Raw genomic sequence first — 16,655 nt, forward strand, 5'->3', positions numbered from 1 at the left:
CAATATATCACTTTAAACTCTTAAAAAAAGTTAATAAAAGTCACTTTATTAAACTTTTCAGCATCAAAAGTTGTTGGAGGAAACATCCCATTATGCAATTCTAAACCATAAATATACTGAAAAAAACATGCTAATGGATATGTATAAGATACAGTGTATAAGTGTCACATATGAGATACCACATCTTGATGTGTGCATCAGATAAAATGTATAAACATGATTTCACTGTACTGTATGAGCATAACAGTATTAAATAATATTAGATGCAAGTAAAATGTCTAATTTTTCAAATAACTATGTAAAGTCACGGATTATTCTATGCTACACAGATTTTCTCCTTCCTCAAAGGTGTACTACTGTAGATGTGCTTAGCATAGCAAACTTTTATCTCAGTAACTTCCTCACTTTTGCCTCTGGAGATCCTCCTGTCCTTGTTCTTAACATCAAACCTTTCCCTGCCGGCAAACCGTTCACCACCCTGACACTTTTTTTAGAGTTAGATCACTTTCACATGACCTACTGTGAGCACATCTACAAAAACCGTTGCTAATATTTCCTCCATTTTAAAGAAACATTACCTTTTTTGGAAAGAGGTAGTCTCATAGAGTAAACAGTTGACTTGAACCTGCTGATTTCATGTTTCCATTAGCATTTCGTTCATTAGGTCTGAAGTTAGCAAAATTGGTATTGTTTTGTCTAAAAATAAAAAACATGTCTGAAAACAATGGCACAATTTTTTTATGCACAAAAAAAATGCAATATGACCCCTAAAGGCAACACGGTGGCTCAGTGGTTAGCACTGTCACCTCACAGCGAGAGTTTGCATGTTTTGGTGTGGGTTTCCTCCGGGTGCTCCGATTTTACCCACAGTACAAACACATGCACAATAGGTGAATTGAATAAACTAAGTTGGCTGTAGTGTATGTGTGTGAATGAGTGTGTATGGATGTTTCCCAGTACTGGGTTGCAGCTGAAAGGGCAACTGCTGTGTAAAACATATGATGCATAAGCTGGCGGTTCATTTCTCTGTGGCGACCCCTGATGAATAAAGGGACTAAGCTGAAGGAAAATAAATGAATAAATGACCACTAAATTTCCCAGGACTGGGTTGCAGCTGGAAGGACATCCGCTGGAACAGTTGGAGGTTCATTCCACTGTGGCAACCTCTGACATAAAGAATAAGCCAACAGAAAATGAATAAATGCCCACTAAAAGTGGGGTCACTTTTAGCTTAGCAAAGTGAATTGAATCGGATTAGAGCATTAGCATTTTGGTAATTTTTTAATTATTTATAATTTTTCTATTTAAAGTTCGAGACTTGTGTAGTTGCACCGTGTAATAAAACTGACAGAAAATAAAATTTGACGTTTCTAGGCATATATATTTAGGCACTATACTCTGTTTAACAACTTTTTAACTCTATAGACATATAAACATAGCCTTTTTCAAAAAAAAAGGCAAGGCAAGTTTATTTATATAGCACATTTCATATTCAATGATAATTCAAAGTGCTTTACATAAACAAGAATAAAAGAAACAAGTATAATAAAATAAAAACAACAGAGAAGAAAACAGATAAAAACAGATGAAAATGTGTTAAAACAGGTTATAAAATAATGAAAAAGAAAAGAAAGACATGATCTGTGATCTGTTAAACGTAGCACAGTGCTCATTCAGTATAGGCACAGCTAAACAGATGTGTTTTCAGTCTTGATTTGAATGTGCCTAATTTTGGAGCACATCTGATCATTTCTGAAAGCTGATTCCAGCAGTGGGGGTGCAGTAGCTGAAGGCCGATTCACCCTGCTTTGACTGAACTGAGCATATCTGTAATGTATTGAGGTCCTAGGGCATTTAGTGATTTATAGAGCAGTAATAATACTTTAAAATCTATTCTGAATGTAACTGGGAGCCAGTGTAAAGACCTGAGGACAGGTGTGATGTGCTCTGATTTCCTGGTTCTGGTCAGAATCCTGGCCGCAGCGTACTGGATGAGCTGTAACTGTCTGACTGTCTTTTTGGGAAGGCCAGTGAGGGCGCCGTTACAGTAATCCACCCTGCTGCTGATAAAAGCATGAACAAGTTTCTCTAAGTCTTCACTGAAAACAAAACATCTAATTCTTGGAATTTTTTTTATAGATGATAGTATGCTGATATACTAACTGCTTTGACATGACTATTAAAACTCAGGTCTGACTTCAGAACTACACCAAGATTCTTGACCTTATTTTTTGTTGTTTGACTCCGAGAGCCAAGGTACGCATTCACCTTGAGAACCTTGTTTCAAAGGAAACCTCAAAAAAGGTGGATTGTTCCTTTAAAAGGAGCACTTGTAGAAGACACATGAGTTAGACTTGTTAACACAGGCATGATTGATTCACAGAAATTACAGTTTCACAGCCATGAGTGTGTGTGTGTGTAAAACACAGTTCCAATGAGCTTTTCTGTGACGTGATGCTTCTGTTTTCCTTCAGGAAACATAGATGCACAAAAGCGAGGTGCAGCGTTTGATTTTTCTCAACATGTCGATTGGCATTATACACCTGCTGCACTGATCTGGAGTCTGTTAATGTCAAGATGTGTGCTTGAAGAGGGAAATGTGATTAATTACTGAGACACATGGATGCTTTTAAGATTTTGTATCCTGTTTTTGTTTTGGAAAATAGTTTTAATGTGTGTTATACTTGCACAAACAAGTGTTTTATCACTTCAGTGTGTTACGTTTAAGATATGCAATGAGTATTTGATCAAAAGCATGTTTTTATTTGTCATAGCATCATTGCTCATATTTAGGATGATTTGAACACACATTTGGTCACACTGGTTTTCTGTTTTGGTTGCCTTACATTACTAACATCAAAAAACCTCTCAATTCAAGATTGAGTAGAAAAAAATGACACACCATATTAAATCTTGTTTTTTAATGTTAGTTTTAATTTAATGCAAGAACAAATATCTGCCAATTTGTGGTCAGAAATAAAAGCATAATTCAAAGGGACGACAAGATTATTTTTCAGACCCTGCTGGTAGTTATTTGTTCTTGTATTAATCATAAACTCACTTAAGTATAACCCTTTTTGAACACTTATTATAAAATCCAAATTTTTCCCAAAAATTTATGTAACTTAATTTAAGAATTTTTAGGTATCTTTTACTAGAAATAAATACAAAAATATATGTAATTTTTAAGTAATAAATAAATAAATAAATAAATAAATGGAAAATGACATCGCATATTAAATCTTGATTTCATCTTTATGCAAATGTCAATTTAATGCAAGAACAAATATCTGCCATTTGGGGTCAGAAATAAAAGCATAATTCAAAGAGACCACAAGATTATTTTTCAGACCCCGCATTGGTAGATATTTGTTCTTGTATTAATCATAAATTTAAAAAATTGAAACTATTTTTAACACTTATTAAAATATCAATTTTTTTCTAAAAATAATGTAACTTTATTTTTTTTAACTTAAAATAAATACAAAAATGCTATGTCATTTAAATAAATAAATTAAAAATAAGGGTGTCATGGTGGCCCAGTGGGTAGCACGATTGCTTCACAGCAAGAAGGCCTCGGAGGGGTCAGTTGCATTTCTGTGTTGAGTTTGCATGTTCTCCCAATGTTGGCATGGGTTTCCACCGGGTGATCCGGTTTCCCCCGCAAGTCCAAGCACATGCGCAATAGGTTGGGTAGGTTAAATTGTCCGTAGTGTATGAGTGTGAATGAGTGAATTGAATTGAATAAGCTAAATTGGCAGTAGCGTATGTGTGTAAATGAGTGTGTATGGATGTTTCCCAGTGATGGGTTGCAGCAGGAAGGGCATCCACTGAGTAAAACATATGCTGGATAAGTTGGCGGTTCATTACCCTGTAGTGACCCCTGATTAATAAAGGGACTAAGCTAAAAAGAAAATGAATGAATGAATGAATGAGTGGATAATAACATACCATATTAAATTGAGTTATTTTATGCAAATTTAAATGTAATGCTAGAACAAATATCTGCCCTTTGGGGTCAGAAAAAAAAATGTTTCAAAGGGACAAAAATATTGTTTTTCAGACCTTTCTTAATGCTTATTTTAATATTCAGATATTTTCCTTTACAATTATTGTAGCCTTATTAAATATTTTTTTAGGTTCTTTTTTTCTGAAAATAAAGACAAATACCATGTCATTTTAATAATTAAAATAAATTACTAATATTGAGTAGATAATGACATAACATATTAAATTTTGTTTTATGCAAATTTAGATGTAATGCTAGAACAAATATCTGCCATATGTGGTCAGAAAAAAAGAGCACAATTTAAAAGCACAGCACGATTGTTTTTCAGACCCAATTTACAAATATTAATTTGACACATTGCCTCATTTAATTTTAAATCCTTTTTAACACTTATAATATTCTAATATTTCTTTCAAAAGCTAAATGTAGCTTTATTTAGGAATCTTAGTCCGAGTTACATTTAACGGTGCTAACCACAGAGCCAGCGTGCCACCCTAATTGATTTTCTTTAAAACAATTTTTCAAGAACAGAACTGAAGCATCTAGAAATATCCAAGCAATATAAAAACTCTAAAACAACACATTTGCAACCACTCCCAACACTATGGCATTGTGATTATGACTTTTAGGCAACTTATTTCAGGTCATGTGAAGCGTATTTGTGTCTGCCTTTATCCTTGTTGTGTCTGCCTTTATCCTTGTTGATATTGCAATGCGAAATTCTCTATAAATGTTCTTGCCACAAAGTGTTCAATATGGAGAGAGCAGAAGCTTTGCTTTGGCTTACAGAAGGATGTGATGTGGCAGTGGAAAAGCAGGTCATGAAGTTTGGGAGTGGTTGAGCCGTCCAGTGCAATGAAATAAGCCTGCATGTGTTATTTTCAGCTGTGATTTTGAAAATGCATAGAAATTAAAGCACTTCTTCTGGCTTTAAACTTTATCTTCAATCCAGGTGTACCTAATGCCAGCGGCCTGTAGGACAGATATAGTCACAAGCAAACTCAAGTTTAGATCTCTCCTTTATAATCAGCTTGATTGTGGGAAGTAATTCATATGTACATAAATAACAAATGTGCACAAACCTGAATTATATTTTCGATTGATGCAATTGCTGGAGCAAGAGAAAAGCCTAGAACTAAGAAAATCATCAGAAGGAAATAAACGTTGCATTTTAATGCATTCATAAACCTGTTTTATAGACCTGTTATAATATATTAATATTTAATCATTTGGTATTTAGAGAGTTTTATTGGTATATGACTGACAAATGTGCTTCACACTGCAAAAATGTTTTACTTAAAGGTGTAGTATGTAAGTTTGACACCCAGTGGTTGAACTAGGTATTGCATTCTTGGATCAAAACAAACACAGGTTGCTAGATTGAAGGACCAACAGGAGCGAGTCTGACTCTGGTCTGACGATCGAGCCTAAAGGCTGAGTTAAGTTGTGTTTAAAGGAGTTTTTGTTCTAACCAACACCTCAAATTGCTATTTTAGAAACAGCTTCTATTTCTTGTAGTTAAACAACAGGATAAACTGACAATGATCACCTCAGGTACACCTCATGCGCTTCATTCAGTGTTAAATGCTAATGTGAGTTTGAATGCCATTTTACATCACATTTATAGCCATACTACTGAAAGCAGCAGCAGATAGTTCACCTCAGATCTGGAAAAAAAAATAAACCATTTGAAATTGAACTTTAGAACTGTGAAATAATGCAAACCAACACATATTAGTGATTCAGCATCTACATTTAAAAATGTTAAAGAGGTTTAATATGTTTGAATTAGATAATAAACCTTACCATTTCGTGAGTGAGTGCATATTCTGATGACGTACATAGTTGACCAGGTCCACTATGTAGTTGACGATCACCTACACGTCCCCTTTCCCTAAACCCAACTGTCACAGTAGCACGGGCGCTACCTTAGTGGGCGGTACAAGGTCCAGTACATAGCTGACGATCGCCTACACCTCTCCCTACCCTAAACCCAACCGTCACAGTAGCATGGCCGTTACCTTAGTGGGCAGTACAAGGGCGATCGCCTACACCTCCCCCTACCCTAAACCCAACCGTCACAGTAGCATGGCTGTTACCTTAGTGGGCGGTACAAGGACGATCGCCTACACCTCCCCCTACCCTAAACCCAACCGTCACAGTAGCATTGGCGCTACCTTAGTGGGCGGTACAAGGACGATCGCCTACACCTCCCCCTACCCTAAACCCAACCGTCACAGTAGCATGGCCGTTACCTTAGTGGGCGGTACAAGGACAATCGCCTACACCTCCCCCTACCCTAAACCCAGCCGTCACAGTAGCATGGGCGCTACCTTAGTGGGCGGTACAAGGACAATCGCCTACACCTCCCCCTACCCTAAACCCAGCCGTCACAGTAGCATGGCTGTTACCTTAGTGGGCAGTACAAGGACGATCGCCTACACCTCCCCCTACCCTAAACCCAGCCATCACAGTAGCATGGGCAATACCTTAGTGGGCGGTACAAGGACGATCGCCTACACCTCCCCCTAGCCTAACCCAACCATCACAGTAGCATGGCCGTTACCTTAGTGGGCGGTACAAGGACGATCGCCTACACCTCCCCCTAGCCTAACCCAACCATCACAGTAGCATGGGCGTTACCTTAGTGGGCGGTACAAGGACCACTACATACAGTAGTTGACGATCGCCTACTTCCTCAAGCTGCAGGCTGCAGTGAGAACATCTTGAAATTGCTTATCACTGCAAATCGCGTTACATAGCGTGTTGTTGGGACACGGGGTTACAAGTTAACCTGCTCACCTAATTTTTATACTCGTAATATTTATATTATTTGCTAATTAATAACCACCTCATGTGGAACTCTGAACCTGCGTCTCATTTTGAAGTCTGCTACAGTCCACCAGAGATCGCATTACAGTCACTGGCACATGCTTTGAGAACCTTCATGACTGAATGAATGAAATACACTGTTTTCTTTCAAGGCAACCCGGGATGCTGACATATAATTTGCTAAAGTGGCATTGGGTGGGTTAAAAGAGCCAAAACAAAGACAGACATTCCAGCACAGTTTCAAAGCAGAATATATGACTTCAACATTGTTTTTCAGATAAACAACATTGTTCACTTAGCATGTTTCTGATATGTCTGCAATATCTGCAAACATATTATGGCATTTTTATGCTTTAGAAGAGTCATACTTACAGCACCTTTAAAGTTTTTGTCCTGTTTCTAGGCCAAATACATACAAATTCTTAAATCAAGAAGCATTTTCTAGACAAGTAAAAAAATAGTGTCTTGTTTTCAGATATAATACTGCATGTAATACTGCAAACAAAATTAAGTGAGTTTTTCTTTTTCCTTAAAACGGGGTAAGAATAATCTTATGGGATATTCTTCTGGTATCCTTATGGTACTATTTTGCTTACACTATTGGCACGTCTATTTTTTGCTTGATTATAAAATGCTTCTTAATTTAAGAATTTCTAGATATTTGGGCTAGAAACAAGACCAAAACTCTAAGTAAGAAAAGTAGCTTTCTTGCAGTGTACATACAGTATTCAGCATAATTGAGTACACCCCATTTTGGAAATGAATATTTGTATTCATTTCTCAGTGAATATAGGCAATGTATTTTGGTGCATTTAAACTAAACTGATTTATTAAACAGATATATTTATTAAAATATTTTAGTCACCAAACATGATAATACAATTAAATTCAAGCAAAATATTGCAAAAACAAATTACAACCTAAAAATTTCAACTAATTTTTTTTGGTTTCTCTTGATTTTTTCCTCTTTTTTTTTAAATCTGTATTTAATATTTTTCTATAATATATATAAATTTGGGTGTACTAATTTTGGATCGTTATCATGAGTTATTTTGTTAAATAAGCTCCAGATTTGGCTTCAGTACTGACTAATCCAATGTATATGCGCAAATATAATTGTATAGCTTCCTATTAAAATATGAATTTAAAAGAGAGATTTGTGAGGGGTGTACTTATATATGCTGAGGACTGTACATTTAATTAGTTCACACTGCAAATTAAGTGTAAAATGGAAATTAATGAAAATTCTTCATGCAATTCAAATACATCCTAAATTCAATAAATGTACATTTTCATGCAAATACACCATCAAAAATACAGTTACATTGACCAATTGACCCAAGTGACTGAATAACAGACCAACCTGGACAACACAAACCAAATAATCCAACACCAACATGTTTAAGCCCTGAGCGCATCCAAATATTTTAAACCACAAGTGCATCTTCTGGTGTTTCACAGCTGTCTGTTGAATTATCCTGAGAGAAATGGGTAAAAATAGCTACTCTATGCTCATGCGCTTGGAAAAGCTGTTATATTATTCATTTGAGCTGGTGCATCTGGTTATGCAATCTCCATCTGAATGCAGATTCTCATGCATCCTTTTTGTTAGTAGGTCACGAGTTCCTGGGGCCTTCATCAGGTCGAGCAACCTATGAAAAATACACTCGGTTTAGTTCTGGACAGATTTACCGGAGACTTCCACATCTGTGGTGCATTGTGCTGCAATATGGTTGTTGAAAGCAGTGTTGGGAAATTTGTTTGTACTACTAATGTTGTTATCAACTATAGAATGACCACAATAGATTAATTCAAGTACTTTAGTATGTTTTTTTTAAAAACACTATAGTATATATTGTAAATTACTATAGTATTTGTTCATGTACTCTTGTAGGTATATCTCAAGATTCGGTATTGGGCACCCATGCAGTACTTCAAAACCAAATAGCCTTAAGTTCTCACTCAAAACTAACCATTCTCATTTGCATGTGTCAGGGTTTTTAATTGCTTGACTTGTAATCTAGTGCTCTGCAGTTTAGTTCCAGCCCTGCTTCAACACACTTACCTGTAGGTTTCAAACAAGCCTGATGGACTCAATTAGTTTAATCAGGGTTAAAGCTAAACTGTGCAGAGCTGCGGCCCTCTAGGAACTGAGTTTGACACCTGTGATCTAGTGTTTTCAAGGTTAAACAGTGCTTTTATTTTGAACAAAGCTCTTGTAAATGTAATTGTGTTGCTTTAATAATAATGTTTATATTTGAATATTTACATAATTATGAAGGTTTTGCCCAGCACTATTATGTGTATATATTTTGATTGTTTTGTTTTCACTTTTGTTTTCATTTAAAATGAGTTGAAACGACACAGGCAGCACCGTGGTTCAGTGGGTAGCACAATCGCTTAACAGCTAGAAGGTTCCTGATTCGAGCCCCGCTTGGGTCAGTTGACATTTCTGTGTGGAGTTTGCATGTTCTCCCCAGGTTGGCGTGGGTTTCCTCTGGGTGCTCCGGTTTTCCCCACAGTACAAAAACAAGTGGTATAGATGAATTGGGTAAGCTAAATTGTCCGTAGTGTATGAGTGTGAATGAGAGTGTACTGATGTTTCCCAGTGATGGGTTGCAGCTGGAAAGGCATCAAACATATGCTTGGATAAGTTGGCAATTTATTCCGCTGTGGCGACCCCAGATTGATAAAGGGATTAAGCCGAAAAGAAAATGAATGAATGAATGACTGAATGAATGACTGAATGAATGAGACGGCACAATTCTTAAGGGTTTTGGGACAATTTTTTTTACATTCAAGCCTCTGAAATTTGTAAAAATGAATAAGTGAACTTGTGTTGGGACAACATGAAGAAATTGCGTGGAACTCTGTGTTTTACAGTGTGTTTCTAAAAAAAAAAAAACTAAGTAATAAAAAATAAATATGTGCAAGACCTTTTACAAATTTAAGTGGATTGAACATGAAAAATTAAGTTGTCCAAAGAAAAACCTTAACAATTGTGTTGGTTCAGCTCATATTAAATGAGTAGTTTGAACAAGCAGTAAGAGTATTTTTTTGAGTGTTTGCATTTGAACCTGGACATCTAAAATGTTACACTGAAAAAAATTATTCAAAGATGATTCCTTGGATTTACTTAATTTTTTTACGTTAAGTGGTTGTAAACAATTTAATTGGGCTGAATTTAAACAAACAAATTAAGTTGAACGTTGCTCAATTTAATTTGTTTGTTTAAATTCAACACAAAAGAATTGTTTGCAACAGTTCTGCATGCAACACAGTGCACATATCCATACTCAAAAATTTTGCTGCTTGATCAAACTACTCATTTAAAATGAGTTTTGGGGGGACAACTTTAATTGTTTTATGTTCAATCCAATAAAATTTGTAAGATAATTTTGTTTGGTAGTTAAAGGGTCATGAAACCCCGCTCTTTCAGTTCAAGTCTACCTCAGAAATTTTTCAGAGCAGGAGAGAATAAGAGGCTTTTGTCAGATGGCTCACCGGCTCAAGATAAAAAAAAAAAATCTGATACAAAATGTGAGGAGACGTCGCATGATTTTAGTTTATTTACAAAGTTAAAATACAAAGAAATAAACAGTAAGAAATTGAATGCTGTGACATCTATGATATACATTATTCCGTATAATATATAACCACAATTTGTTATGTCATTATAAAGATAGGGGCTGCACGGTGGCGCAGTGGTTAGCACGTTCGCCTCACAGCAAGAAGGTCACTGGTTTGAGCCTCGACTGGGTCAGTTGGCATTTCTGTGTGGAGTTTGCATGTTTTCTTCGTGCTCGCGAGAGTTTTCTCCGGGTGCTCCGGTTTCCAAAGTCCAAAGACAAGGTATTATAGGTGAATTGGGTAAGCTAAATTGTCCGTTGTGAATGAGTGTGTGTGGATGTTTCCCAGTGATGGGTTGCAGCTGGAAGGGCATCTACTGCGTAAAACATATGCTGGATAAGTTGGCAGTTCATTCCGCTTTGGCGACCCCTGATTAATAAAGAGACTAAGCTGAAAAGATAATCATGTTAAACGCTACAAATGAGGACTCTACAAATGAGGACTCTCCTCCTGAATCCCTGGGTCTGAATGCAGACAACGTGTATAGCAGTACAGCAGATCTCTTTCCATAACTATTCCAACCATTAGCCCTGCTGGTAAACTGGAGGATTTTAAACATGTGTGAACACGGTGTGGTGAGAAATCATGACAACGGCAGCACGGATAGGTGATGTGTCTGAAAGGTAACAAACTCAACTGAGAAAAGACAAAGTCCGCCATTTTCCAATTCTCGTACAGCGCTCTCGACAAGAAGTGCTTGCTGCACACTAACAGGTTGGTTGTATATGTGGCCTGGACAGCATCGCGGGGAAAGCCATGCAACAAACTCCGTGGATCATGGAAACAAACACATACAAGCCTTCATGAAAGGCTAAATACTGCATGTTGTGCGCTGTCTCGCAGTTTGGCAGGTCTGTGGTCTGTCCATATTAGTCTGTCATCGGAAAGCTTGTGCAGTCATGAATAATAAGGATCTTCTCATAGGATAAGAAAACTCCGCTATGAATAATAATGAGAAACTGATGTGTCATCACTCCAGCAGATTCGCGCTGTCACCGATTTTGATCCCACCCCAAAAATTATTTTAAACCCAAAAGATGAAATTAGCTGACAAAAGCTCAAAATTATCCAGTTTTCCCCACAATTAAAGCTGACAGGTGCTAATGTTATCTTAACTAATGCTCAACACACACAAATCGGTTCAAATCTCAAAAAAGTACTCCAGGGTGTCTTGAATCTTTAACTTAAGAAACTGTGTGGAACCCTGCATTGTTTTACCAACACAATCTCACGGCAATTCGTAACTTTTTGATTTAGTGGCTAATTCGTATGAATTCGTATGATCTAATTCGTACAATTTAGTACGATTTGCTCATCACCCAGTGACCCAGTTGGGGTTAGGGGTGGAGTTAGGTGCCACGCCTCCTTTTTAAAATCATACATTTTCGTACGACTGAACATTTCCTCGTGAGATCAGGCTGTGTTTTACATTAGCTATGTTTCCATCCAAAAATGCGAATGAACTTTATGTGCAAAACTGGATTATCGCATTAAAGACGTGTGAATAAAGCAGCGTTTCCATCCAACGAGTCAAAGCGAACAAAATCATCACTTCCTGATTAACTGGCGCCAAATATCAACAGTAAAAACTAAATTTACTGCGGTAGGAGAAGCTGCGTCAATCTTTTGCTCATCTAATAAATGACTTGCGCCTCAGAAGGCAATCCTGAGTAAACAGGCGGTGGCGTTTGAAGGTGTCAGACGGAGCACAGACGCTCTTGATTCTGGAGGTCATTAATAATATAATAGCACGAATACTTAAATGGTTAAGGTGTTTTAGAATGACCAAAACAACAGTTCAGGTGGTTTACAGTGTGCTCAGCCTGCTGGTTTGTCCATTCACGCACCTTTTCATCATCACATGATCTCTTATAACAAAATCACATGACCTTTTTTAATGCGCATGCTGAAATTTGTGCGGTAAAAGTGCTTCCATAGTAGTTTATGCTCATCTTTTCTTATCGAATAAATAATTTATCCTACATTTTTAATGCGCATTTTTAAAATGTATACGCATCATGGCGTTTCCATCAATCTTTTTTTTATGCGCAAATGCAAAATGCGCATAAAAATAGGTGTATGGACGCATAGCTAGTGTGTTCCTAAAACAAAATCTATCAAATTTAGCGTAAAAAAAAATGTGTAAACTCTTAAAATCCACTTGAATTCATAAAAATTATATCGTTAACTTAATCGATTTGTGTTGGGAGATCATAAAGGAATCGTGATGTGTCTCTTTCCCTCTGCAGCTGTCTGGAGAGCAGTGTCTGCTATGACAGCGATGAAACCAACGCTCGCAGCATCTCCAGTCTCTCCAACCGCTCGTCTCCTCTCTCCTGGCGCCACGGTCAATCCAGTCCTCGTCTGCAAGCCGGAGATGCACCATCCTCCACTGGCAGCAGCTATCTGTCAGGCACCAAGGCCTCTCAATACACGTCTCAGACCATGCCTGCTCGCTGCTCCAGCCGCCTCAGCCACACGTCCCGCAGTGAGTTCCTGGATGCAGGAGACAGCGACCTCAAATCTGGATACCTGAGCGATTCTGATGTCCTGTGCAAGAGCCTTAATGATGAAGATGATGATGACAATCTGGCCAATGGGTGAGTGTTTAAGCATTTTCAGCTTTAACGCAAGAGGAAAACGTGATGCTACACCACACCATACCTGTTTTTTTCCAGGATTCTCCCATAATTTACGATTCTATCCTGCTATCATCTCGTTAAAGTTTTTCCCGTATTTTAATCTTTCGATGAAGGCTGGCAATAAGCATTATCAAAAGAGCCGATCCTCCCTATATGCATGTACTGCCAAAGCACCAGGAGACTCCCCTTGTTCTATGTCTAATTGCATCTTTGCAATGACTTTGCATTGACTTCAAGCTTCTGCTTACTGCGTAGGCTGCAAAACACCCCCCCCCCCCACTTTCATGTAATGTTAGGATTGTGAGGGGGCAGGTGAGATGTTAAGAGGCGCTCAAATACATCACGTGTGCTGCGCATGCAACATCTATAAGTCACGTAAAACAATGAATTGGTAACTGAAATAAATATCATTTGATTGCATGGTTTAGAATGGGATGTTTTATGAGATTATTTCATTTTTTTGCGAAGATTTTGCGATTTTTAAAATAAGAATTTTGCAGGATTTCAAAAAAATGTGACTTTGTTGATATTTTTTATTTTTGCGTTGGATTCTGCAATAACAAAATTGCCAAAACTAGCGGCTCTGACATCTGGTGGTTTTTTTTTTTGGTGTTGATGTTTCTGGAGTAACTGAGGCACAAAAGCTGTAAAGGCTCCACTCTCTTCTGAAAAAGGGGCAGGGAGCATCTGCTCATCTGCTTCAACACAATCTCACGGCAATTCGTAACTTTTTGATTTAGTGGCTAATTTGTACGTTCTAATTCATAGAATTTTGTACGATTTGCTCATCTCCCAATGACGGTTGGGTTTAGGGGTGGGGTTAGGTGCCACGCCTCCTTTTTAAAATCGTACAATTTCGTACGACTGAACTCGTACGAATTAGCCACTAAACTGTCAAAACGTAAAATACTTACGTTTTCTCGTGAGATCAGGCTGGCTTCACCCAGAAGAGAGTATTGGTTAACATTGGTATGGACAGTATTTAGGATACATGTTTGATAGGGTTAATAAAAATGGCGTAATATTTCATATCAAAAGGATTTAGTGTTTTGTGTTTTTGTAGTTTTAAAAATACTCCAATGTACTTTATAAGAAGTCTACCTGATGACTTTATAAAAAGGAGGGGGTTGAAAATATAAACACAGATATTTGCACAGTACTGTAAAATTTAGAAACTTCTGACTTGAAACTTTTTGTTTGTTGAATGTTAAATGGCTACTGTACCTGGGATATGTGAATATTTGATCTGTTAGCTGGTTGCTTATGTCACGTAATTCCATGACGTTTTTACTGAATTGAGTCAAGCTGATTTCATGTTCCTTTGTTAAATAATTTTATATATATTTTTCTAAATATGAAAATACAGTATTTTATTTTGTTACATGGTGTGGATGCTGTTTTTTTATTTTGATACAATTCAATTGAAGACATTTGGTATTTCATTTTAAAATAAATGTCAATGTATTTTGCCTACGGTAAACAGCATGGTATAATCAGTGATACATTTGGTATTTTGAGCTGAAATTTAACGGACAGATTCTGGGGACACCTGAGACCCCAGATCACATGATCTAAAAAGGGCATAACAGGACCCCTTTAAAGAGCATGTCATATGGTATTTTTAAAGTGTCCTAATTATGTTCTAGTCCCCTACAGTAGGTTAAATGTCCGAAAACTATAATTTTCTCTCAATATGCACATCTAATTAGAATAAGATTGTAATGATTTTAGTAATGCTTTGAGTCTGTAATCCCCTCCCTTCGATAAGCTAACTCTGCTCTGATTGGTCAGCTGACCAAGTCTGTTTGGATTGGTCTTTCTGCATCTGTTCTATGTCAGAAACAAAATGCCCAAAGAGACAGAAGAACTATGAAAGCTAAAGCTGAACTAGCCAATCCCGACTCGTTGTGAATGCATACCCAGGTCTACTTTTCTAGGGTCAGTGAAATACATATCTTTAGGTGCGTCTGCTTGCATTTTTTGCAAATCCTCCAGAGGCACTGTGTACTCTTTTTGATGATCACAAATTCCTCTCGCGTATCCTCTTCTCACGTAAATCCACCAGAGGGTGCAATATACACTTCAGCCAACCAGGCCAGCTTGCTGTCGACCGATTGACCCACCCATCCTCTTCCCTAAACCCAACCGATAGTGTTTTCAAAAGCAATCTAGCCATCAGCGGCGTCATAGTACCCCTTGGCTTTCATTTTAAAGATGAAATGCAACCAGACGTACTTCGGGGTACATAATTCGCACTCTCCATGAATGTAGACAGAGGTACGTATCCACAATGAGCCTGTGTTGGCACTAGCCTATACATCACGCATTAGTACAAAATATAGACACAAAGAATTAATCATACTTAATAAGGTATGGACTTATCATGGATAAGCGTCTAACAGATCCAGACTGTTTACATTGAATTACAGCTGCTTTACATACAGCATATGAGATTTTTTCTAAACATATGTCACCTGCTCTTTAAAGGATTAAAAATATTGAGATTTTATTTCTCTATAAAGAGTCTTTTGTGAAATGGAAAGGTTTAAGTACTTGGAGTGATAAATGAAGTATCATTTGAAGTGTTTTTAGTGCCATCATCTCAAGAAAGGGACCAGGAGACACAGTGTGGCTGTTAACCGGGCATGTACGTACACTAGATTAAATAGGCAACAGTGAGCAGAGCATCAAAGAGGGGTCATGCTAATTAGCCACATTAGCAGAGAGGCCTGCAGAGATGCTGTGGATGATGAAATACCTCCTGCTTCTGGCACAGCTTCTGTCAGTAGCTTTGTAACATTAATACAGGGTGTTCATATGTTCGTACAGGATGGTCTCTTGCATAAAACGTTGCATCGCAACTGTAACCGCGGCTGTTCTTCCCTCGTCACTCATCAGTAAACAGCACTTTCTTTTCTAAAGTCAATCGCAGCCCTTTCTGTTGAGCGGGTGAAGACAATGACCAATCATAGGGGTGTAAGACCTGGCTTGACAGTGCTCAAAAAGCAAGCGGGATAATATTTACATTAGTTTATTTGCTATAAATGCTCATGTTGTCTTCTGCGCCTGTATTGGAGTTTTGTTTGATTTATTTAAAGAGTGTTTTCTTTGAGCAGGTCAAATTAAAGGTTCATATATCTGACTGCTTGTATTAAAGGACAAAATTGTATTACAAATAATATATAAATAATAATATATTTAAAGATTTTAATAAAAAATAATTATTGTGTTGTGAAGAAAAAATCTAATTATGTATGGAAAGTGCACCGTGATGCATCAATATATCGAATTGAACCAAATCGATGGCATGATAATCGTAACCGAACCGTGAGACCAGTGTAGGTTCACACCCCTATCTTCAATTCACGATCCTTTTCTAGTTCAGCACCTGCCCCTCACAGGGTCTCTGCACGGCCCCGTTCCAAACTAATAATGTGCAGTAGGTAGAGTTTCCAAGTTTCCAAGGTCAACTGTAGTAGATGTAAAGTATTTAAAATTTTATGTTTTTCCTGTGATGGAAAGCAGATTTTTCAGGATTGTTA

The 16,655-nt window shown here is 37.4% G+C and overlaps 1 protein-coding gene across 2 annotated transcripts in view; it reads left to right on the plus strand.

Annotated features, from left to right (window-relative positions):
- Positions 1-16,655, plus strand: part of nav1b (neuron navigator 1b) — a 161,314-nt gene that overhangs the window by 37,145 nt on the left and 107,514 nt on the right. For both annotated transcript variants that reach the window (XM_056460598.1, XM_056460599.1), the window contains one exon: positions 12,721-13,071. In XM_056460598.1, the coding sequence (XP_056316573.1) occupies positions 12,721-13,071 (351 nt within the window). The remainder of the gene's footprint in view (positions 1-12,720; positions 13,072-16,655) is intronic.

This window comes from Danio aesculapii, chromosome 6 (genome assembly GCF_903798145.1).
Source record: "Danio aesculapii chromosome 6, fDanAes4.1, whole genome shotgun sequence".
NCBI lineage: Eukaryota > Metazoa > Chordata > Actinopteri > Cypriniformes > Danionidae > Danio > Danio aesculapii.